We start from the raw sequence: 26221 nt of genomic DNA, 5'->3' as shown, positions 1-26221 counted from the left end.
TGCATTTTTACCTTTGGTTGATGGAAAGACAGTGAAGGGCCGAGTATGTTGTAGTCTCAGGCATGGATTTTCATGGGAATCGCGTGATGAATCCACAGGTGGTGTTCTAGAAGAAGGTAGTATCTGCTGGCAAACTGGAGACCGACAAGAGGTGGGTAGAGGTTGAACAAAAAACAAAAGGGGGGAAGGAAGAACAGAGAACAGTTTGTAAAAGCACTGGAATCTGATTGCAGCAACACTGCACATTATTCAAGGGGGGTATCGTATAAGTAGGCTCTGCCCATCCAGGGCAGCAAGTAGGTTGCTCGTAGTAACAGTAATCGATAGAGGCGATCATGTCACATGGTCCTTTGGCCTGCGCTTATGGGATACAACTTGCCATTTATTCTGGGTGTTTATCCCATTGGGTTGTGAACGGTGTGGGGGTTCCTGATTTTGGAGAATGTCCCATGAACGTAGCAATGCTAGGTCCTCATCAAGAGTTGTAATCACTGAGGTAACATCATTGTGAGTTATAGTGAGCTTCATAGGGTATTCCCAGCGATAAATAATGTTATGATTACGTAGTGCTTTCATAATCGTCAAGAGCAATTTCCTTCTTTGTAACGTATACTGAGAGAGGTCCGCATATAGTTGAAGGCTGGAGAATTGCTCGGGCAATGGTGTTATTTTGCGGAAGTTGGTCATAAGTTGGTCCTTTGCATGGTAAAAGTGTACCCTCATAAAGACATCTCTAGGAATATTATCAGGGATTTACGAGAGTTTGGGCAGGCGGTGGATCCTGTCAATTATTTTTTCAGAGGTTGGAACAGAGGGTAGAACTACTCAAATTAAATCGCAGGCGTATTTATTCAGTTGGGCATTTAAAACAGATTCAGGGATACCCCTGAGTTTTACGTTATTCCGCCTGAAGTGGTCTTCAGGGTCTATGATTTTGGCTTAGCTTTACCATCCCTTCATCCTGATCATTTTGAGCATCAATGAGGGTATTGTGGGATGTTGCAAACTCCCCCATTTTATGCTCAATATGATCCACCCTTCCCCCAAGCTCCTGCACCTCTGATTTGAAGTTGGTTACACATTCCATGAGATCAGCATGTAAGGAAGCTCTTAGGGACACTAACGTGTCTTTCAGGGTTGCTTCTGACACAGGCTGGTTTGTGGCAGGAAAAGAGCTAAATGTGTCAGCTAAGTCCTGAGTGGTGTTAGAGGTATTGCAGCTAAGGCTTACCTCAATAGGAGATGCACCTGCCGACAGCCTTGGTTTGCTTTTTGCAGGACTTTGTGACATGGGTGTTGATATTGCAGGTGACCCTGTCTGGGAAGCTTTTAAAGCTCCAGGCTGTGGAGGGCTGTGTGCAGAGCGCGAGGAGCCGCTGTTGGAAGCTGACGAGCCGGCACCATCTTGCGGATTCAGCAGCTCCGAGGGAAGAAAGAAATGTGACAGCTTCTTGTTGTTGGAGGCGTCCTTCCTCCTTCTCATCATGTCCGTGGGTGCAAGGACACTCCGTGCGGGCAGCCTGCAGTGTTGTCAGTCGTACTAGGTCGCCTCTAGAAGCAGTTATCTCCGGGATGGCAGAGGAGCTAAACGATCAGGCGTCCATCTATTAGCGCGGTAGCCACGCCCCCCCCCAGTTTATATATTCTTAACAAACAGTAAGTAAGCTTTAAGAATAGCCCCCACTGATCTTTGCAATGCAGCCACTGTGGAGTAATTGTTGAGAGAGCAGGGTGAAGGTGAGTAGGTGGTGATATGGAGGAGTTGGTTTTATAGTAAAATCATTGCTCTACACATGAACAAGGTAAATATTTTATTTCAGTTTACATTCTAGTGTAGCTTTGCTTTTAATTTTTTTGAGAGCAGCCTTCCCAAAACACAAGGTTTTACATGTGAATTTATATACCATTCAATAAGTTTTGTTTTTTCAACTAGTTTATAAGTCCGCATATATTTTCAGCTGCTAAGTCCTCAAGAAATAATATGTTGATTAGTAGGCAAGGAGGATAGTAAAAGGTACATTTTAAAGGGTTTTTTTGTTCCGTTAAGTCTTCAGCTGACATCCTCCCAAGTGAGTCTTTGAATCCTTTACATTATCAATTTATGCATTCAATAATTTTCTTCTGCAGTAATATAATGTGGTGGCAATGTATGAATAAACAAGTACATCCAATGTGTGCAGTGGCTTCAAAAAAATATGTATAAATAATTTTGAAAATAATTTTAAGGCATGTTCAACAGAATAGAAAAAAAATCACACTCTCACCATCAAACTGCATTCCTTTTATGCCTAAATGCCATCAATTGATCATGTGTAAAAGTTAAAGGATGTAGTGAACCAACAATTGAAATGGGTTGTAATTTTTTTTTTATTATGATCTCTGGTCGCCTGTCATTCACTCTTTAAATTAAGAAAGATCTTTATAAATTAAAGGAACAGATCCATCTAACTTATGGAAAGGTTCCATACCTTATAAAAACAAAAATAATTCTGCGCTGGGGAAGATTTTAACACATACAATCAGCCTACACCAAAATCTGTGATACCAAGGTAGTGCATAAATAAATCAAATAGTGTGGCACTAAATTAACACAACATGATAGAAGATATACCATACTTAATGTGCATAAAACTAATGCCCCGTACACACGATCGGACATTGATCGGACATTCCGACAACAAAATCCATGGATTTTTTCCGATGGATGTTGGCTCAAAGTTGTTTTGCGTACACACAGTCGCACAAAGTTGTCAGAATTTCTGATCGACAAGAACGCGGTGACGTACACCACGTACGACGAGACTAGAAAAGGCCAGTTCAGAACCAAGCGTGGCACCCTTTGGGCTCCTTTTGCTAATCTCGTGTTAGTAAAAGATTGGTGAGAGACGATTCGCGCTTTTTCAGACTCGTGGTTTTCAGATCGTTTTCTGCTGTTCAGTTTGTGCTTGTGGGTTTGTATCTGCTCTTCAGTGCGTGCAGTCAGTTCGTATTGTACTATTCTGTGCGATCTTGTCCGCTCGTTACTGTTTTTCAGGTTGCTCTTTACAGGCCTTGCTGTTCTTCAGTGTGTTCTGTTACTTCGTTCTGAGCAGCCGACCGTTTTCTAGCCATGTTGTGTATACGTACTCCTCGTAGAGTTTGTGCTGTGCGGGGGCTTGGTGTTGGGGTCCTTACCTTGACACAAGTCCAGTCCATGAACAGGGTGGGGAGGAGTTCATGGACCAAGAATTGGTTGCTTCAGCGTGACCAGTTCTGTCATATGCCTTTGCTCCGTGAGATCCGTGAGATTAATCCTGATGATTTCAGGAACTTTCTCCGGATGAAGGACCCTGTATTTCACCGTTTGTTGACTTTGCTGACCCCCTATATCAGCAGGCAGGATACCTGCATGAGGCAAGCCATCACTCTGGAGCAGAGGCTCGTCGCCACCCTGCGGTACTTGGCGACGGGGAGAAGCCTGCAGGACTTGAAGTTCTCGACAGGCATCTCCCCCCAGGCTCTGGGGATCATTATCCCAGAGGCCTGTTCTGCCATCATCCAGGTCCTGCAGAAGGAGTATATTAAGGTAAGATTGTTATCCTTTAATATCACATTTTATTGTATGGAATGTTTGCTAATGTATTGTATTTCTTTCCTCATTCCCTAATTACCATGATTGTAATATGCTGGGAATGTCCCCTTTGTCCTCATGCATGCTGGATTTTTAGGTCATTATTTTTGTTGTCCTTCATACATATTTGCCTTCCCTTACCTCCCCAGCATGGTCTCCTGGCCCTATATTCACCTCATGTAGTCACTTAACAATGTATTTTATCAGCTCCATAGTAGTGCTTTACCCCAAACACCCCCTAAAATGTTTTTAAATGTGATTTGTGCTTTAAATTCAGGCAGAGTGCCAGAGGCTTTTTTGGGGGGTCCCCAAATCATTTTTAACCCTCCCTCCCCCCAACTGCTAAATCAGCTGATAACAATTCTCTATCTATCCTCAATCATCTATCTGCTGACTTGGCCAAACCCATACACACTATACCCACCTCTTTTGTGGTCAGATTTATGGATGAATTCCCCAAAGCATGTAGTGCAAGAGCCTGCCTGAATACTTTCAAATGGTACTGTTTCAAGTTTCTGTATACTATTATTATCTTGATAGGTAATAGCAGAATGTCCAAATGTGCTCAAATGTGTACAGTGTGTATTTATATCTTTGTATTATGACACCTCTTACCTGTCCAGTGGGCTGCCAATAGTGTAACTAAGGAGGGGCTTATTATTTAGGCATTCAGCTCTCAATGAAGTGGAGAGGATTACCTGTCCAAGAGTCCCCCCCATAATGTTAGAAAGGGCCCATGAGAGGGGGGGCGGTGAATCTGATAGGTGTACCTTATACTTTGGTCTTTAAAAACTCCCTCAAATAAATGTTATCTTGATGTTGGCCAAGAATGTTTGTGTCTAAGCAGCTTTCCCTGTTTATGTGCAAAATGACTACATTTTTTTTTGTTTGACTCCACAGTTTCCTTCCACGCCACAGGAATGGCAGACTGTGGCCTCCCACTTTGTCCAGCGGTGGGACTTTCCTAACTGCGGAGGGGCAATTGATGGGAAACACGCCCCCATCGTCCCACCACCCAACTCGGGGTCATATTATTATAATTATAAGGGGTTCAATAGTATTGTGTAGTTGGCGGTGGTGTCGGCTACTTATGAGTTCCTGTATGTGGACGTGGGGAAGAATGGCCGGATGTTCGATGGTGGAGTCATCGCCCAGACGGAGTTCTACAGGCGTCTCCAGAATGGCAGCTTGGACTTGCCACCTCCAGAAGACAATGTGGAAGGACTCCCATTCGTCTTCGTTGCGTTTGTGCTGGGGGACCATCTTATGCAGCCATTCCCGATGAGGACCCTCACCCCGGACCAGAGGGTTTTTAATTACCGGCTGGCCAGAGCCAGAAGAGTGGTGGAGAACACGTTTGGAATCATGGCCAGCCGGTTCCGCCTATTTCTTACACCCATACATATGGCGGAGTATAAACTGAATCATATAATCCTGGCGTGCTTTGTTCTACACAACTTTTTACGGCAACATTCTGCCAATTATGCTGGCTCAGTTGGGCCTGAGGCTGGAATTCAAAATGAAACAACCCTGACGGCGCTTGAAAGTGGCCGTCCTGGCTAGCCCCCCCCGAGTGCCCGTGATGTCCGGCTAAGATACCTTGAATTCTTTGCGGGTAGGGGGGGCTATCAATATGCCAGACAATGTCTGAAACCTTTTTCAAATAAAAAAAATAAATAACTACTCAAATCTTTGGTGACATTTACTGCTTGTGTTTGTTTTAGCTGACCCTGACAGAAATGTGGTGAGTCCTGAAAATGGCGTGATTGTGTAACCTTACAAAGCACTGTTGGGTGTTATTTACTAAAGGCAAAGACACTTTGCACTACAAGTGCACTTGAAACTGCACTTGTAGTGCAAAGTGGATTTGCCCTTAGGAAATAACCCCCATTGTCACAGAAAACACCAAATAGAGCACCACAAATGTGTTGGAGCGTTGAAACAATAATCCACACATTCTTGATTAACAATCTTTTTAATACCAGCAAAATCACATGTGCATTTAGAAAAGGTTTTTAAAACAAACCAACATCTTTGTTGTATAACAATTTTTGGGGTCACATTAGAAAAAGTAGAAATGTCCATTTACGAAAAAACAGGCATGTTTAAAACCAACAAGAAAGACACAAATCTTGAACTTACAAAGTTCACATTTGGTAGAACTTGAAGGCAATATCAGACATGAGTATTTACAAACTGTGTTTGATATTGCGTTCAGATGGGGTGAAGTCACCCCAGGAAAAGCCAAATTTGGAAGATGCACACAAATTTCCGAATGTCAACATGTGCTAGCTGCCATCACGGGGGATCAAGGGACGTGTTTTGGGGGAGAAAAATCTCCCTCACAGCTACTTTATTATTGAGGAAGGGGTTGCACCCCCAAAACGCCTACATTGATCTCCCGTGATGGCAGATAGCACATGACACACTGTGTGCATCTTCAAAATTTGGCTTTTCTCAAATCTGTCAAAAAATAATTTTTAGCACACAAAAAATCAAAGGAATTTGGAGGGGTTTTAAACTCTCCCTAAAACATCAATGATGTTCTTCATTTTTTTTGTTGAACATCATTGATGTTTTTCTGGATGTTTTTCAAGACCCTATTACACCCCATGATCTCCCCGATCAGGATCTGTGCACTTTCCGAGGTGAAAGGATCTGGATCCATCACGATCACCTAAAAAGATAGAAACCAAAAAAGACCATGTATTATAAATATGGCGGCATCCATCTCTTACCTGAGCCTGTGGTCGCAGACACTCACCTGTTGTGGTGCCAATTTCCACCACGTCTCCCTCCTCCTGCTCTGCTTGGCTTGGGTGGATTTCCCCTTCTTCCAGAGGTGGGGGGTCTCTGGTCTCCTCGGATGAGGGGTGTCCTCCGAGTCTTTTATCCCCTATGTTAAAAAAAATAGGTATACTTAGCACACAGATATTTGATGGCAGAACTATAAATATGAAACATTGCTTGGAAGTGGGGTACAATTGTCTGTTTTATCAAAGTTCCAAGATGTTGCTTTTTTCTTGTCCTTTGTCAAGCTTCAATACTTTACCTGTTTTGTACAAGCTTCACAGATGGAGACACCCCTATAGTATACACTGGAGCAACTGTGTGGGCCTCCTAATAAAAAGGGTGTTCTTGTGTCCCACACTAGTGCTCCAGCGTCCAGATGTGTAAACAGCTGCTGAGTGTCCTCTCCTTACACAGAATCTAGTTTGCATTCCATTCTAGTAACAACCCGTCTACACAACCAAATTATTTTCAGACAAGTAGGCCCTAAAAAATGTGGGCAAATGCATATGGCCAAAACAATGGTGTTTTCTAGGCCGAACGAAAAATGTTTGATACGAACAAATAATGTGCCCATGAACATGAAAGTTGACATTTTAAACTGGATAACAGTTAAGAAAAGCACATGGAGCAGCACGAACGTAATAAACATAAAAAGAATAGGAACACAGCACAACTACTTACTTTTTTGCAGCACTCTCCGGTTCTTTCTGTACTGCTCGTGCTCTCTTAATTTGAGGTCCGACCACCGTTTCCTGAGCTGATCTTTTGATCGTCGTACCCCGAAATTCCGGTGCAGACTCCTGACCACTTTCGCTATGATCTTGGCCTTTCTGACATTGGGGTTGGGGTAAGGTCCATACTTCCCGTCATAGTCGGCCTTCTTCAGGATTAAGACCATCTCCAACATCTCCCCAAAGGACATATTTGATGCCTTAAATCGTCTCCTTCTGGATCAGGACGTTTCAGGCTCCGGGCTTTCCTCCTCCTCCTCGTTAGTGTAATTATCAGACACCTGCTGTGTCTCCGCCATGTGCTCTTCCCCACTGCGACGAACACGAAGGGGCGGGGAATAGACTAGAAAGAACGTCAGGGGCGGGCGTAGTTTCACGCATGCGCAGTGTCTATAAAGCGTAACACGCGTGCGTAGTACGTACGATCTGTAAGCGGAGGAAGGAGTAACGGAGGCGCCGATCGTGATTGCGAAGGTAAGATTTAACATTGGGCCTATACTGGTTCTAGATTGAAGCCTGTATTTGCACAAGTTTAAAAGACTTTAGGTTGACATTAGGGTTTGTCTTGTGTTGTGTCTTGCAGTGAAAATGGATATCTTGAAAGATAAGGACTTTATGCCAATCTTCATTGATATGTTCAGGGAGCTACCCTGTCTATGGGAGATAAACCACCCTGAATATAAGAACCAAAGAGGAAGGCAGCGCTGGATCATTTGTTGGAATTTGTGAAGACGGTGATCCCCACGGCAGACATCACCTATTTGAAGATCCTAATTGGTGGCCTGAGGAGCACTTATCTAAGGGAGCACAAGAAGGTCCAGGATTCCCAGAGATCAGGAGCTGCAGATGACATTTATGTCCCCAGGCTGTGGTACTATGACAGACTGCATTTTCTGGCAGGTCAGACTGAACCCAGGCCAGCACTCTCCAGTCTTCCTTCCACGCTCCCTTCCCCCCAGCTGAGGCTTCTGATGCCCAACCTGGGCCTTCCAGGCAGCAACATGTGGAGGAGCCCAGCTTGAGCCAGGTGTAGCATTCCTCTAAATCTTCATGGTTGTCCAATCAATGATGTTAACTAGATGTTAGTTTGGAGTACTAATTTATGATTATTTTATGTCCCTTTTTCATACACAGGGAAGTCTCAGCCAGGAGGTGGCCAGGCCAAGCAGGCTGCCTGATATCCAGGTCCCTTTCCTACACCTTCAAAGACAAAGTGGCAGGAAGAGGAGTAACCTGGAGGAGGCTGCCATAGGCCTATTTTGGAAGGCTACAGAGGCCCTGAGAACCCCCCACAGTGTGGAGGAGGATTTTGCTGGCATAACTGCCTGCAAAATGATGCAGATGGAGGAGGGCCAACGACTCCTGTGTGAGTCCTTAATTTTGGAAGCTCTCAATAAGGGGTTGAGGGGCCAAATAACATGTGCTACCCATGACCTCACACATAATCCTCCTCCAGGTCCTACTCCTCCTCCTCCAGGTCCTGCCACATCTCCAACACCAGAGCCACAGCCGGGAAGGAAGCGTGGAAAAAAGACCAGAGAGTGATGGCCCTGGGCTCAGTCTGGTCTGGCAAAATATGCAGGCTCTTGTAGTACCACAGCTTGGGGACACAGATGTCATCTGCTGCTTTCATGATCTCTGGGACTTCTGGACCAGACTGCACTCCCTTAGATATGGACTCCTCAGGCCACCAATTTTGCAGGAAAAGAATTGATGTGTGCCCTGGGGGTCAAAGGCTTCGCCAATTTCTGCTGTTTCTCCAGCGTTGCCTCCCTCTTTGTTTGGTTCTGAGCCCTTAATAAAGGAATTTTTGTTTCAATTATAGTCGCCTATGTGTGTTTTCCTTCAAAAAGGACAGTTTGCTTGTGAGGAGGTAGGTACATTTCAAAAATACAATGTGAAATTAACAAGGGACGCCAACACCAAGCAATCTCTTTGAGATTAAATAATACAAGATATCAATGGTGTTGTGGTAACTTGACACACAAAACACACACAAAAATATTATGGAGTAAAACCCCCCCAAAAAAATAAAAAACATCAGCCTTGAAAAAAATACAAACCCCAAAAAAAAAAAAAAATCAGCCTTGAAAAAAAAAAACAAAACAAAAATAAAGCAACAAAAAAGAAATTTGGTCAGATGTGACAAATCAAAATATATTGTGGGAATCACAATAAATAATAAAGAAAGAAGTTTGTGAGAAGTCTGTGTGACTATGAGCAGCAAAACTACTTCATTCTCCTCACATTATAAAGAAGAAGAAAGTGCTGTATCCATTCCGAATGCTAATTTTATCAGACCAAGCTGTTCCGTCTCGGAATTTCTTCTGAGCATGCGTGGCACTTTGTGCGTCGGAATTGGCCACACACGGTCGGAATTGACGCAATCGGATTTTGTTGTCGGAAAATTTTATAGCCTGCTCTCAAACTTTGTGTGTCAGAAAATCCGATGGAAAATGTCCGATGGAGCCCACACACGGTCGGAATTTCTGACAACACGCTCCAATCGCATATTTTTTGTCGGAGAATCCAACCGTGTGTATGTGGCATAATATAAATTAATGATAAAAACCTCAATTCATAAAGTGCAAACATGTGAAATTAATGCAAATTTACATTTCATAAAAAAAAACACCAAAGTAATAAAATTGGTGTGTTGAAAGCCAATATTCAAATCCTATAAACAAATAATAAGTCCCAATTCATGAATTAAAAAATCAAAAAAATAGGTCATTCATGTGCAACATCATGCTTGACTCATGTTATGTCAAAGAATGATGTCTTCAGGGGAACTGGCCAAACAGGGCCAATTAGCCATTTGGCCAGATCCTCTGAAGACGTCATTCTTTGACAAAACGCACATTGGATGGGGCCTACACCTGATGCCTTTACGCTATCTTACTGCTGGAACACCCGTGTTTGCCGATTGCCTGCTCGGGAAACATCTTTTAATGTGATTTTACTGTGGAAAATATGTAAATGCACTTCTATTATTAACCACTTCCCTAGACGTCCTCGGCTTCCCGGCGGTATAGGGGGCTTGTGTGCCGCGTCACAGAGCAGCCTATACACGTGCCCGGCGGGCACACAGATCTACGTCCTGTCAGGGGAGAGGAGAAAGATTGTGTGTTCATACTAAGCATGAACACCGATCAGTCTCCTCCCCTAGTCAGTCCCCTCCCCCTACAGTTAGAATCACTCCCTAGGTAACACATTTAACCCCTTGATCGCCACCTAGTGTTAACCCCTTCCCTGCCAGTGACATTTATACAGTAATCAGTGCATATTTTTAGCACTGATCGCTGTATAACTGTCAGTGGTCCCAAAATAGTGTCAAAAGTGTCCGATATGTCCACCGCAATGTCACAGTCACAATAAAAATTGCAGTTCGCTGCCATTACTAGTAAAAAAATAATAATAATAAAAATACCATAAATTTATCCCTCCTATTTTGTAGGAGCTATAACTTTTGCGCAAACCAATTAATATACGCTTATTGTGATTTTTTTTTAACAAAAATATGTAGAATAATACATATCGGCCTAAAATGAGGGGAATTTTTTTTTTTTTAAATTGGGATATTTATTATAGCAAAAAACAAAAATACCACCAAAAGAAAGCTCTATTTGTGGGGAAAAAAATAATAAAAATTAAATTTGGGTACAGTGTTGCATGACCGCGCAACTGTCATTCAAAATGTTACACAGAAACACAGAAAATTGGCCTGGGCAGGAAGGGGGTGAAAAATGCCCTATATTGAAGTGGTTAAAGATACAGATTTTTTAAACATATTGCAATATGAGATGTCGTTTTCTTTGCATTACATTGCTGGGAGAGTTCACAGCAAGGGAATGATGAGTGACAGGAAAACATCCTGGTTATCTTAAATGCACTGTTGACCATTTAATATGGTCCACACTATCTGTTAACCGGCCAACCTTATCTTATATCATGGGTGATATCACTGTTGTGACAACTATCTATTTCTCAGATTGCCTATATATGTATTGGATAAGAGCGGCATTCACTTGCACTTGGATATGGTACTATACACCTTAGATTTTTTTAGATTTTTTTAATTTACTAATTGGGACTTATTTGTTTATATGATTTGAATATTGGTTTTCAACACATTATTTTAATTATATTGGTGTATTTTTTATAACATGTAAATTTGCATTTAATTCACATTTTTTGCACTTTATGAATTGAGATTTTTATTATTAATTTATATTAGGTTACATACCTTGCACATTTATTGATTTTTAATATATTTTAAAAAGTACCAAAACCAACAAATTGAGTAAATATGAAATATGTAATATTACTAATTCATATCAGCTGCATTCCTCCAGCAGAAGGCCCATTCTAAACAAGAACAACTTTTCAGATTGATTTAAAACTGCTCCATGAAATAGGCTTGAAGAGAAGGAGAGACCAGATTACACACAAGACAGAATGAATCAGAAGAGGGACACTTGCACCCCTTCCTTCTCATTTACTTGAAGTTCAATTAACTGGCTTGGTCATTGAGTGAACAAGTTAAACTTAGGGGGATATATACTAAAATTGGAGTGTGAAAATCTTGTGCAGCTCTACATAGAAATCAATCAGCTTCCAGGTGTTATTGTTAAAGCTTAATTGAACACGTTGAAGGTAGAAGCTGATTGGATATCATGCACAGCTGCACCAGATTCTGAGTGTTCCAGTTTTAGTAACTCTTCCCCCCAAATATACTTCAACCCTGTATACAGGCACCATAAGGTACCTGATCATCCCTCTTTATTACCAAATATCCTACTGTAAACGCCACTGTGCCAACAATGATGCTGTAAAAGTACCGACTTTAGGTAGGTCATGTCTAGATCTAGGTCCTCTCCTCAGTGCTGTGTCTAATGCAACCTTTTTTAGTGACAGCACCCTTTAAAATTATGTACAATCTCGAGGTACTAAAATGTAAACTAAACTAAGAGTATGGATATTGTTCAACATCCACACATGTAGAACACCCAACGTTAGAGGTGATTTATTCTTCAGAGCAAACATTTTTGCATGCTGGTACTGACTAGTATTCCAGTGTTTCTCTTCTCGCTCATTTTCTGTCCCTCACTCAGCTTATGTGACTCCAGTGCTGATGGGGAGGGACAAACAAGGATGCTTTGCAGGGACCCGATATCCTCCTTATAAGTAAGTGACATAATTGGTTGTTAGGACACTGGTTGTAATAGTGCACAAAGAAAACCTGTGGCTATTTGTAACTAATAGGCAGGCTTGATCCATCCATTAGCTTTTATACACTTTTTGGGCAATTTGTAGACATTATGCCAAGGAAGAAACCTGAAGGCACCCTTATTGAAAAAGGTTAGCCTAGTGGATAGATGGGGAAAAAAAACCTGCCTAAAGTTACTTATGTCCCAACAGATAGAATGTTATTATTATACAGGATTTATATAGCATCAACAGTTTGCGTAGCACTTTACAACATTAGGGCAGACAATGCAGTTACAATACTGGAGGAATCAGAGGGCCCTGCTTGTTAGAGCTTACAATTTAAAAGGGAGGGTCAAGTGATACACAAGTTAATAACTGGGGGGGTGAGCTGATGGAGAAAATAAAAGTACAGTTGTTAGGTGGAGGCAGGATAGACTTCTCTAAAGACAAGGGTTTTCAGGGATTGCCTAAAAGTGGACAGAGTAGGAGTTCCAGAGGATTAGAGAGGCTCAGCAGAAGTCCTGAAGGCGAGCATAGGAGGAGTTAGAGACAGGATGAGAGTTAGAGAGCAGGAGGTCTTGTGAGGAACAAAAAGAACAATTTGTTGGCATTTTGAGACTTGGTTAGTAATATAGCTGGGGGTAGAGTTGTGGATGGCTTTGTAAGTTAGTATTTTGAATTTTATTCATTGGGTGAGCGGAAGCTGAAGAGGGGAAAGCCTATGTAAAGGTAAGCCAATGAGGAGGGAGTTGCAGTAATTGAGGTGAGAGATAACCAAGGAGTGAATTAGAAGCTTTTTGGTGTCATCGGCTAAGAAGGGACATATGTTTGGGATGCTGCATAGGTTTCGGCAGCAAGATTTGGACAGTGATTTGATATGGGGCTGAAAGGAGGGTCCAGGATTACACCTAGCACCTTGGCATACGGGGACGGGCTGGTAGTTGAGCCCTCGATCTTGACAGAGAAGTCAGGGGAAGGTGCACACGGGAAAGGAAATATTTTGAGCTCGGTTTTGGAAAGATTGAGTTTGAGGAAGGTGTGTGACATCCAGACTGATATGTTTGTCAGTAAATTAGTGATGTTTGAGGAGATTGATGGAGTTAGCTGAGGGGTGGAAAGACAGATTTTGGTGTCATCAGCATAGAAATGGTATTGAAAGTCATGGGAGGCTATCAGATGGAGGAGGTGGTCAACTGTTTCAAAGGCAGCCGAGAGGTCCAAGAGTAGGAGTGACCATTGGTTTTAGTCCTTAGTAAATTGTTTTTGGATTTTAGGAGGGTAGTTTCTGTGGAGGGCAAAATCCAGGCTGAAGGGGATCAAGAAGTTTATTCTAATGAGGTGGTAGCTCAGTCATTTGTAGGCCAGGAGTTCAAGCAGTTTGGAGGTAAAGAGGAGCAAGGAGGTTGCATGGAATGCATAGGTAGCAGAATACAAGGTCAAGGGAATGGAAAAAATGTATCCATTGTCCAAGTCAAAAGAGGAGGTTAGACTGAGAAGTTTGGAAGCAGCAGGAGTGTTAGTATTACAGGGATGTTGAAGTCTGAGAATGATTGTGGGAATTTCAGAATAGAGAAAGTAGGGTAGCCAGGCAGAGAAGTCATCAAGGAAGGTTGATACTGGTCCAGGAGGCTGGTAAATCACAGCAATTTTCAAAGAAACTGGAGAAAATAGACAAATGAGGAGAGGGGCAAAAACGGAGGTGAGTGAGGAACCTGAAAGATGCTTTGTGGGGATAGAATGATTCCAAATCCTCCTCCCTTCTATTCACTAGGTCTAGGAGAATGAGTCCAGAGAAGACCACCATTGGAGTGGGAAGCAGGAGAATCAGAGTCGGATTCTTGAAGCCAGGTTTCAGTAACAGCAAGCAGATTAAAGGAGTTAGTGATAAAAAGGCCATAAACAGAGATGAGTTTGTTGTAAATTACAAAGGAAAAAAGATTATGCCCATGGAATTATGCCTGGTCTGATGAGTCTTGATTCCATCTGCGACATTCAGATTGTAGGGTCAGAATCTGGCATAAACAACATTACAGCATGGATCCATCCTGCCTTGTATCAAGGGTTCAGGCTGGTGGTGGTGGTGTAATGCTGTGGGGGATATTTTGACTGATCCAAGTTCATTGCACCCTTGCCATCTGTTTGTCAGTTAATATAAGCGCTTGTTCAAGAACCACACACATGTGCCAAAGCAGTTCTGTCTTCAGCAGCTGATCATATATTTGTCAGCCATAATTTATGTAGGTGTCCTACATGTTATCTAAGAATTGTAATAGAAATAGATTTAAAATAACCTATCTTGCCTCATAATCTGCACATACTGTATATGTGGATAATTATTCCACGTCTCCCATATTACATAAGTCCTATCCAGGAAGGCCATTCACATAATCTGATGGCTGACTATCTACCAAATAGGCTCATTCAAGGGATGCTGAGGAGGGCTTACAGCAATAGTCATTCCCTGGTTGTCTGTGGGCACGTAGCCTGATTGGTATTAGTAATAAAATGTTAAATTATTATTATTTTTTGCCCAAAATTTTGTTTGAACGTCAGTGCTACTCCTAGTATTGAATAATTAAAATGGTTCCTTCTCTGCATATAGTAGCTATTTTATAATACCAGTAGATACATTCTCAAATTCCCTGAATATGAAATTGTAATTTTAAAATGGCAAAACAAAAAAAAACATCTTTTTAGTCCTTGCAGTGCAATGGGGTCATCTGGAACACATGATATTCTTGATTGTATTTTTGGTGTTTATGACTATCATAATTACTGTGCTATAATGTAGTTCAATACTTTTTTACTATTTTTTAGGAGTGAGTTTGTATAGTCGCAAAGATCTACTTCAGCGCCCGGCACATACGGCAACAAAGACATTTCAAGCCCTTCGTATCTTTGTTAACAATGAACTTAATGAACTTTATGGTGGGCTCCAGACAGCTCAGAAGTTTCTGAAATCTGGTGGGAGACTTGTTGTTATTTCCTTTCATTCCTTAGAAGACCGAATAGTGAAGAGATTCCTGCATGGAATACGCATGGATGAAAAACCTAATATGAGTGCTAGACAATGGATTAGACAAGGGCAGAGGAAAATCACAGAGATAGATGAAGATGAAGAATTTCCAAGTCCAGGGCCTAACTCTACATGGAATGTTTTACAACGTAAAGTTCTCTTACCAAATTATCAAGATGTTATTGAAAATCCACGGGGAAGGTCTGCCAAACTGAGAGCTGCCATTAAGCTATATTAGCTTGAATATTCATTAACTAGAAAAAGTCATTTATTGATTAGATTTGATACAAAACACTGCACTGTACAGTATATACTATATGTATTAAATGTGGTTGTATTAAAATTGCTATTTAATGAAAATTGTATTGGGTGTTTTATAGTAGTTTTACAGACTGTAGACGGCACCTAGTGGCAACAGTTTGGGTAAGGCTCTTTTCTGTAAAAAGCTAGGTTCATGAGTTTAGTGCAAAGAAACTTGAATGGTCTGCACAGAGACCTGATCTCAACCCTACTAAACACCCTTGGAGTGAACATGAACACTTAATGTGGGCTAGATCTTCTCATTCAGTGTCAGTGCCTGATGTCTCAAATGCACTTTTGGCTGAAAGACAACAAACTCCTACAGCCACGCTTCAAAATCTTGTGACTAGCTTCCCATAAGAGACTGGTATAGCTGTTAAGGACAGGGAGAATAACTCCATATTAAAATGCTATAAACAAAACATTAGCGGCAGGGGACTTTACCCACAGTATATTCAAAGACACTTTCAGGAAGACTGCCTAAAATGTAGGACCTTATATTTTTGTTCACATTAAGACATTATTAAACCATATTTAACAAAGTTAGGTGCCAATAGAAAGGTTCTCTTTTGTCTTTATCTATACACACACTGTCCTCCTCACTTATTAAAACCAGCTGCTCGACTCATACATATTATATTTATTCATTCATTAAGATCGTATCCACAGTGTTAGCAATATGTACGAAACACAAATTGACATATTAAAACTAACCATAATAATATAATGATCACACTTACAAATTATCTTAGCACTGAGCCAGTCAGACATTCCATATAGCATTGTCTCATATGTAAGGAAAGGGTGCCACAGGGGGATAGATCTGTCTTCAAGGACCAATATATATAACGTAGACATAGATATTGTGACAGACGGCTGCTAGACTCTTCTCAGCGCCAGGGCTAGGCTCCTCTTGCCTGGCACTATCCAGAAGTACCAGCCGACAGTCCTGAAATCTCAGGTGAAGTGTCACCAAGTGATTTAACTGACTTTTCATCAGAGGATGTTATCAATGATGAGTCACCTGCTAAAGTGTTGGCACTGGGCCCAAGGGCCACCAGCCCATGCCCTGGACTTTTAGCAATTCCAGAGACTGGAGATTTAATAGATGTTTCTGTAGAGGAGGAACCACCTAGCGAACCCCTAGTACTGGCAGGAGGACAGAGTACTGCAGACCCCTGTTCCACACCCGTGGCAGTTTCAGAGGCCCGAGGTGAGGAGGTGGTGTTTCTTCTTCTCCAGTGGGCTGCAGAGACGCAGAGAGGGGAAGCAGCCATTCTCACTCCCCAACAAGGATTCCTGCACCTGGGAAACAGTACCAGAGAAAGGGCATCCCAGCAGCAGGCGTTGCCACAGAATGATGACACCAACCCAGCTGCAGCCCTGCAACCGGACAGAGGGTCCAAGATCTCTGCCCCACACCTGCGGCAGTTCTGGAGGCCCAGGGAGAGGAGGTTGTTGTCATCCCTCCCCAACAGTCAGCCAGAGTGGAGGAAGCTGTCTTCCCTCCCCAAACAGTTAGCCGGAACGGATGATGTGAGCGCTGAAGCACTAACAGAGCAGAACACTACTAGCCTCTGCACACAACAATCCACTCCACAGGAGCTCCAGGGAGGGGATGCAATTGACACCTCACAACTGCAGCTTGATCTGTTGTCGGTGGATGGGACTGCGGTCTCCATCTGTATACCCCAGTGATGCTGGGCAGTCGGCCCAGATCCCCAACAGCATGATGGAGTGAGCTCAGCCACCCTGTCTTCTATTCAGCGGTTGAAAGGACTCCATGGAGAAGTGCCAGTATGCACTTCCCCCCAGGAGTGGGTAAGTTCTAAGAGAGAGGCAGGGGTTGGCTGGGTGGGTAATGCTCTGTTTGGAACAATTTGTTTGGGGTACTGTGTGGGTAAAGGCACCTGAAGTACGGACTAACTTTGGAGTCAACTCGTCTGGGGTCTCCTCCTGTGCTAGTCTGCTGCCGAAAGGGGAGAGATGTGACGGGAATCACTTTGAGCGAGGGGCTGGTGGAACCCAGAATCCGTTGGAGAGGTTAGGAAACCCTTGTTTCAGCTCCCCATGCACCTCCTGTGTCTATTAGGGCACATGGTGACCGAGAACCCCAGTTTGATCTGTATTAATCAGACTCGCTGTACAACCACACTGGAATGTTGTGTGTGTGTGTATATATATATATATATATATATATATATATATATATATATATATATATATATATATATTGTATATTGTCTCCATCTATTGTGGACTCTTTGCTGGGTCATTTGGGGTGTGGCTGGATTCCATTGTTCTATTGTGTCCGTCTGCCTTGGGAGAAAAGTATTATGGGATGTGTATGGGTGTTTGCTGTGAGGAGGGAGGGGGGAATTCCTGCTGATTGGACAGTCTACCCCGCCCTGAATGCAAAGGGCGGAGGGATTGTCCCGACTGTTACCTGTGTACCTGTGTTTCAATAAACAGTTCATGTTCAGCAGCCATAACGAGTACTGCCTAGTTCTTTGTTGTCAGTGGTTGGAATATCTGATATCTATTTTCAGACCGGAGGAAGCAGTATATGACGAAAGCACTCAAGCAAAATGTTTGGTTACAGATATATACAGTGAGTATAGAAAAGATATAACACCAACAGTGTCAGAAAAAATAAAAAAAAATAAAAAACAGGATCACTGAGTTGGAAAAAGGATCACCGCTTGTGTCAGTATTTTGTTGAACCACCTTTTTGCTTTAATTACAGCCTATAGTTTGCCCACTATTCTTTGCAGAACTGCTCAAGTTCAGTTAAATTTGATGGTGACTAATTGTCAACTGCAGTTTTCAAGCCATTCCACAGATTTCCAATGGGGTTTAAGACTGGGCTCAGACTAGGCCATGCAAGGCCATTCATCTTTTTCTCCTTTAACCACCATGTGGTTGTTTTTGCTCTGTGCTTTGGGTCATTGTCATGTTGGAAGGTAAACCTTCTTCCCATTGACAACTTTCTGTCAGAGGGCAGCAGATTTCCTTCAAGAATTTGACTGTATTTTGCCCCATCCATTATTCCTTCTATCCTGACAAGTGATACAGTCCCTGTTGCAGAGAAACACCCAATAACAGAATATTACCATCTCCATGCTTTATTGTAGGAATGGTGTTATTTGGATAGTGTGCTGTATTGGATATCTGCCAGAAATATAGTTTGGTGTTGAGCCAAATAATTCCATTTTAGTTTGATCTGGCTATAATATCTTTTTCCATGTGGCCTCAAAATCCTCAAGGAGCCTTTTGGCGGATGGCTAGCACAGACGGCTAGTTCTGGGAGGCCATCATATGATGCCACCCATGATCGTGTCCATGGCAGGGCACGGGTGGCACGCTATGTGATCACAGTGTCCAGAGGATACTGCTGATCACAGATTGAGGTAAAGAGCCAATCAGCGGCTCTTTACCACGTGATCATCAGCTGTGTCCAATCACAGCTGATCTCGGATGTAAATAGAAGCCGATTATCTGCATGCCTTTCCTCGTGAGGAAAAGAGAAGAGAGCCGATAACCAGATTCTCTAAAAAGGACATGTACACCGATAATCAGGGCACTTATTATCAGTGTCCTGATTATCAGTGTAGTCCCAACAGTGCCCGCCAGTGCTGTCACTAAGTGCCCATCAGTGCCTCCTCATCAGTGTCACCCATTAGGGCTGCCCATCAGTGCCACCTATCAGTGCAGCATCATTAGTGCCCACCAGTGCCACCATATCAGTGCCCACCAATACCGCCTCACCAGTGCCTAATAATGCCCATCAGTGCCGCCTCATCAGTACCCATTAGTGGAGCCTCATCAGTGCACATCAATGAAGGAGTTGTTGTTTGCACAATTTTAAAACAAACTATAAAAAATGTATAAATATAAATATTTTTTTTTTCAAAATTTTCGGTCTTTTCTCATTTGTTTAGCAACAAATAAAAAATTCCCAGTGTTGATTAAATACCACCAAAAGAAAACTCTATTTGTGTGGAAAAAAATTATAAACATTTTGTTTGGGTACAGTGTTGCATGACCGCGCAATTGTAATTCAAAGCATATCAGCGCTGAAAGATGAAAACTGGCCTGGTCAGGAAGGGGGTAAAAGTGCCCAGTAGGCAAGTGGTTAAAGAGTTGCTTTTTTCTTGCAACCCTCCCATACAAGCCACATTTGTGGAAAATTTGTGATATTGTTGTCACATGCACACAATGATCACTCTTTGTCACAAATTCCTGCAACTGCTTCAGAGTTGCTGTAGGCTTCTTGGTAGCCTCTCCGACCAGTTTCCTCCTGGCTCTTTCATCCAATTTGGAGGGGTGTCCTGGTCCAGGGAGGGTCTGTATTGTATCAAATACCTTCCACTTATTATTATTAGATTTCAATGTGCTTCTAGGCATTGATAACTACTTTGATTTTTTTTTGTATCCATCTCTTGACTTGTGCCTGTCCACAACTTTATCCCGGAGATATTTTGACAGTGCCTTGCCACCTTAGTTAATTGTTTGCTTCAGTTTCAACACCAGGAATCGAAATGCTCCAGGAAGGCTCTTTTAATCCTGAACTAATCCAAATGACCACAGCTGATCACTGTTGAAAGTACACCTGGTTGAGTTTACAAGTAATTTTTAAGATGGGGGGGGGGGGGTGATCCTTTTTCCAACCCAGTGATTCTGTTTTTGATTTTTCTTTCTTTTTTTTTTTTTTTTTTACATGTTAGTGTATATCTTTTACTTGGATATTGTAAGTTGCACTAAGTAACAGCTGGATAAAACAAAAACTGTGTCTGTCTTCATTTCAGGCTGCAAAGCAACAAATTGTGATTATTTTAAAGGGGTGATTCTTTTCTATACGCATTGTATATATACTATACATACAGTATCTCACAAAACTGAGTACACCCTCACATTTTTGTAAATATTTTTTTATATATTTTCATGTGACAACACTGAAGAAATGACACTTTGCTACAATGTAAAGTAGTAAGTGTACAGCTTGTATAACAGTGTAAATTTGCTGTCCCCTCAAAATAACTCAACACACAGCCATTAATGTCTAAACCGCTGACAACAAAAGTGAGTACACCCCTAAGTGAAAATGTCCATATTGGGCCCAAAGTGTCAATATTTTGTGTGGCCACCATTATTTTTCAGCACTGCCTTAACCCTCTTGGACATGGAGTTCACCAGAGCTTCAAAGGTTGCCACTGGAGCCCTCTTCCACTCCTCCATGACCACATCACAGAGCTGGTGGATGTTAGAGACCTTGCGCTCCTCCACCCTCCGTTTGAGAATGCCCCACAGATGCTCAATAGGGTTTAGGTCTGGAGACATGCTTGGCCAGTCCATCACCTTTACCCTCAGCTTCTTTAGCAAGGCAGTGGAGGTGTGTTTGGGGTCGTTTTCATGTTAGAATACTTCCCTGCGGCCCAGTCTCCGAAGGGAGGGGATCATGCTCTGCTTCAGTATGTCACAGTACATGTTGACATTCATGGTTCCTTCAATGAACTGTAGCTCCCTAGTGCCGGCAGCACTTATTCAGACACAGACCATGACACTCCCACCACCATGCTTGACTGTAGGCAAGAGACACGTGTCTCTGTACTCCTCACCTGGTTGCCGCCACACGCGCTTCACACCATCTGAACCAAATAAGTTTATCTTGGTCTCATCAGACCCATGGTTCCAGTAATCCATGTCCTTAGTCTGCTTGTCTTCAGCAAGCGGTTTGCAGGCTTTCTTGTGCATCATCTTTAGAAGAGGCTTCCTTCTGGGATGACAGCCAGGTAGATCAATTTGATGCAGTGTGCAGCGCATGGTCTGAGCACTGACAGGCTGATCTCTCCCACCCCTTCAACCTCTGCAGCAATGCTGGCAGCACTCATACGTCTATTTCCCAAAGACAACCTCTGGATATGACGCTAAGCACGTGCACTCAACTCTTTGGCTGACCATGGTGAGGCCTGTTCTGAGTGGAACCTGTACTGTTAAACCGCTCTATGGTCTTGGCCATCGTGCTGCAGCTCAGTTTCAGGGTCTTGGCAATCTTCCTATAGCCTAGGCCATCTTTATGTAGAGCAACCATTCTTATTTTCAGATCCTCAGAGTTCTTTACCATGAGGTGCCATGTTGAACTTTCAGTGACCAGTATGAGAGAATGAGAGCGATAACACCAAATTTAACACACCTGCTCCCCATTCACGCCTGAGACCTTGTAACACTAATGAGTCACATGACACTGGGGAGGGAAAATGGCTAATTGGGAACAATTTGGACATTTTCACTTAGGGGTGTACTCACTTTTGTTGCCAGTAGTTTAGACATTAATGGCTGTGTGTTGAGTTATTTTGAGGGGACAGGAAATTTACACTGTTATACAAGCTGTTCACTCTCTACTTTACATTGTAGCAAAGTGTCATTTCCTCAGGGTCGTCACGTGAAAAGATATAATAAAATATTTAGAAAAATGTGAGGGGTGTACCCACTTTTGTGAGATACTTTAAGTAACAAAGGCAGATGCTGATGGTATTATTTATTTTTAGAAGGGAGAACCACAATCAGGACAAGTCTCTTTACCTGCTCTATCAATGTCGTTGTCCCCACAGAGACAGTCACTTAATCTGATCTTGGGCAATCGCTGTGTAAGTTCTGTAAGCATATTAAAGGGATTGTGAACCCTCATGTTTTTTCACCTTAATGCATCCTATGCATTAGGTGAAAAAACACCTGGCAGTGACCGGCCCCCCAGCCCCCCCGTTTTACTTACCTGAGCCCCGTATTTCTGTCAGCGGAGATGCGCTCTCCCTCTCGTCACGGGGTCCTGGCTCTTGTTTGGATAGATTGATAGCAGTGCAGCCATTAGCTCCCCTTATGCTATCTGATGTGGGGAGGAGCCACGAGAGCCACTGGGGGACCCCAGAAGACGAGGTTCAGGGCCACTCTGTGCAAAGTGAGCTGTACAGTGGAGGTAAGTATGATATGTTTGTTATTTTAAAAAAAAACTAACCCTTACAATCACTTTAACCGCATGCCGATATACGTCGGCACAATGGAGGCGTGGGCTGATGGGCGTACAGGTATGTCCCCTTCAATTTGCAGGCTAGTGGGCACCTGCGCCCTGCTGCGTACTGCATGACCGTGCCCGTGGGTCCCGCGGACTCGATGTCTGTCGGTGTCCCGCGACCGTGTCACGGAGCGGCAGAATGGGGAGATGCCTATGTAAACAAGGCATTTCCCTGTTCTGCCTAGCAACATGGCAAAGATCTACTGCTCCCTGTCATCGGGAGCGGTGATCTCTGTCATGTTGTAGTGAGCCCATCCCCCCAACAGTTAAAGTCACTCCCTAGCACACACTTAATCCCTTGATCGTGGCTTGGCAAGCGACCGAGATGGACGTGTGTTAGAGGAGCTCCCGGAACGACGCAGCCTAAAGCCGGACAACCCGAGAGCACAGACCTGGAGATGGGCAAGCGGACTCAGCATACACCGCACTCCAGATCACGCCGCAACTCTGCAACTGTCGCCGCCGCCAGAAGCATAGCCGAACTCCTAAAAGCTCAGCCATCTCCACGAGGCAGCGGTACAGGCCCCAAGATGGCGCGGGCGCCGCAAGATGAGGAGGACTTCAGTGAGGACTCCCAATCCACACAGGAGGACTCAGGTAGGGGACGTAATCGCTCCAACAAGCCCCTCACATATGATGACATGACCGGATTTGCAGCGGACATAAAATCCACTTTCTCTGCGGCCATCACGGATTTGAAATCAAACCTACTCTCACTGTCTGACAAGATGGAGAATGTGGAGGCGGCAGGCAAGCGCAGGGATAGGGCCATATGCAGGCTAGAAAAGGTTGCTGACTCTCATGCTGAACAATTCATTGAAATGAATAGGCATTTAGAGGACCTTGACAACCGCGGGAGGAGGAATAACATTAGGGTGAGAGGGATCCCCGAGACCGTAGGCCCTGACCAAATTATTCCAGCGTTGCAGCGTGTATTTAACTCTCTCCTGGAGAGACAGGAAGACATGGACATAGAGTTCGTCAGAGCACACAGAGCCCTCAGAGCCAGAGGTCCAGATACAGCACCCCCCAGAGATATTATTTGCTGCCTTCAGAGCTTCCCACTTAAGGAGGAAATCATGCGGAAGGCCCGCAAAAATGACCAAATTGTCTTTAATGGTGAGCACATTATGCTGTTCCAAGATCTCTCCCAAATAACCCTGCGCAATCGCAGAGCTCTGCGCCCCTTCCTGGACAAACTCGGGGAACTTGACCTGCGCTACACATGGCGCTTCCCCTTTGCACTCGCCGGTAAGCAACACACCCTACGCTCACCAGCAGATTTAACAGACTTCTGCGCAAGTCTTGGATTTGACAGAGTGGACTTACCGGAATGGTACCAGGAGTTTATTCTCCCACCGCCTACAAGAAGTCCCCACGCCTCACCATCTTCCACTCCGGAGAAGCAGTTCCCCAAGCGGTTGAAACATGGCCGCGGAGGCGGCCACCATTCAGGGACCCCTAATAGGAGACAAATTCCATCTGGATCTCAAATGGGGGAGTAACGCTACTGAAGTTCAATCCTAAAGTCGGGTGCATCAACTTTCATTCACCCACACTATAGGTCAGTCCCTGGTTGGCCATTTACCACATCTGATCGTGGCCCTCTCCTACCAAATTAAAGAAACCAGAGGACTTACCCAAAATAAAGAACTACGAAGCCTTCCTCAAGTTACTAGTAACTGACAGGAAAATACCTTAAAGGGTGGTCTCTGCTTAGGAGGAAGGACAACGACAGAGTCCCTGTAACCTGGACTTCATCTAACATGAGACTGCCATACAGAAGTGATGAGGGTGCTGACAAATAGCCTAAAATGAAAGCACCTTATACAGACTCCAGGATAGATATATTGGTCCGCAAAGGATTTACTATTCTTTTATACTAGGGTTGATCCTTCAAGACATTAGTTTTTATGTTTTTTTTTTTTTTTTATCTGCCTATTTTTTACAGGCTGTGTCGTTCTCTTTATGTAGTTCCAAATTGTTTGACTAATACTACTCAAGTTAAGTTTTTGAGCTAACATACCGATCTTACAGACCACAGGAGTCTCGTGTACAAGACTTGTTCTTCCTCACGACACTACTTGGTGTGACTTATCCACTTTGGTGGCAAACCACCCACGAACCCACAAAGTACACTTGGGCCGTTGGTTTTGTGTCCTAGGTGTACTACCTACCCGCTTTAGAAACGTTGTTCAACATCTAAAGTTTATTTACCTGTGAATCTCTCCACTGTTATAGGATTCATTACCTACTCTGAATCTAATTCTCTCAATTCTTTCTTCTATTCTCTTTACTTTTCTGAGCTTGGGCTTCTCTGGGGCTCCCCCTCCCTGGCCTACTGTCCACCTGTGCAAATATTGCATAACCTCTATTTGTCATTGCAGACTTAGATTGAGAAGTCTTCCATACATTTAATCTTCAGAGATGGCATATTGATCACTGGGAGAAGGGCCTATGGTGATCTCCCACAACATTAAGGGATTGAATATCCCAGAGAAACTGGTCTCACTCCTCAGAGAACTGAAGAAAGGTAGGCCTCAATTTGTTTTCCTACAGGAAACCCACTTCCGCACCAACCAAATTCCTAGACTTACCAATGCATACTTTAACAGGGCATACTACGCTACCAATGACCTAGCAAAAACCAAAGGAGTGACTATCCTACTCAGCAAAGACAACCCCTTTACCCTCACCGACCGACTGTCAGACCCAGAAGGTCGATTTATTTTCATTAAAGGCACATACGGAAACAGGACTGTGACGCTGACCTTTTGCCGAAAGGTCTTACATGAACTGAAGGGCTTCGCAGCGGGAACGTTGATTATGGGGGGAGACTTTAATGTCCCATTAAATCCAACCATAGACTCTTCCACTGGAAAGTCTTGTATTACCTACAGAGCTCTCAAAACAATCAAAAGATACTTAAACTCTTTACAATTAATAGATTCGTGGAGATTCCTCCACCCAAACACCCGGGACTTCACATTTCATTCTATCCCCCATGATCGATACTCCCGCATTGACCACATATACATCTCCCAGAGGGACCTACTGAAGGTGAAGGAGGCACACATTGGCATTCAGATGATTTCCAACCATGCACCTATCTCCCTGGGAATAGACTTAATGTACACTCCACCCAGAGCCAATACATGGAGATTAAACACCTCTATACTAACAGACCCTGACTTACTTCCTCGTATAAGGGAAGCCATTTCCGACTTTTTCACCCACAATAACACACCGGACATGGACCCGATGATGATTTGAGAGGCGCATAAATGCACGATCAGGGGAGAACTAATCAAACTAGGGGCACAACGCAAGATAAAGCAAGAAAAAGAACTAAGGGACTTGACTGATAGAATACGCACCCTAGAAACCTCACACAAACAATCTCTGGCGATTCAGAGATTCAGACAGCCACAGAATTGCTAGAAGCCAGGAAAAAGTTGCAAGACCTATTCCACATTAAAACACAGAGATCC

At 43.3% G+C, this 26221-nt stretch overlaps 1 protein-coding gene across 2 annotated transcripts in view; it reads left to right on the top strand.

The window, feature by feature from the left end:
• The window catches only part of METTL15 (methyltransferase 15, mitochondrial 12S rRNA N4-cytidine), a 440648-nt gene extending 424927 nt beyond the window's left edge, over positions 1-15721 (top strand). For both annotated transcript variants that reach the window (XM_073604532.1, XM_073604533.1), the window contains exon 6: positions 15163-15721. In XM_073604532.1, the coding sequence (XP_073460633.1) occupies positions 15163-15599 (437 nt within the window). In that variant the 3' untranslated portion in view covers positions 15600-15721. The remainder of the gene's footprint in view (positions 1-15162) is intronic.
• The last annotated feature ends 10500 nt before the right edge of the window (positions 15722-26221 follow it).

Source organism: Aquarana catesbeiana, linkage group LG11 (assembly GCF_042186555.1).
Source record: "Aquarana catesbeiana isolate 2022-GZ linkage group LG11, ASM4218655v1, whole genome shotgun sequence".
NCBI classification, from domain to species: Eukaryota; Metazoa; Chordata; class Amphibia; order Anura; family Ranidae; genus Aquarana; species Aquarana catesbeiana.
Note: the sequence above shows the minus strand (reverse complement) of the source record. Positions and strands in the feature narration are given on the sequence as shown.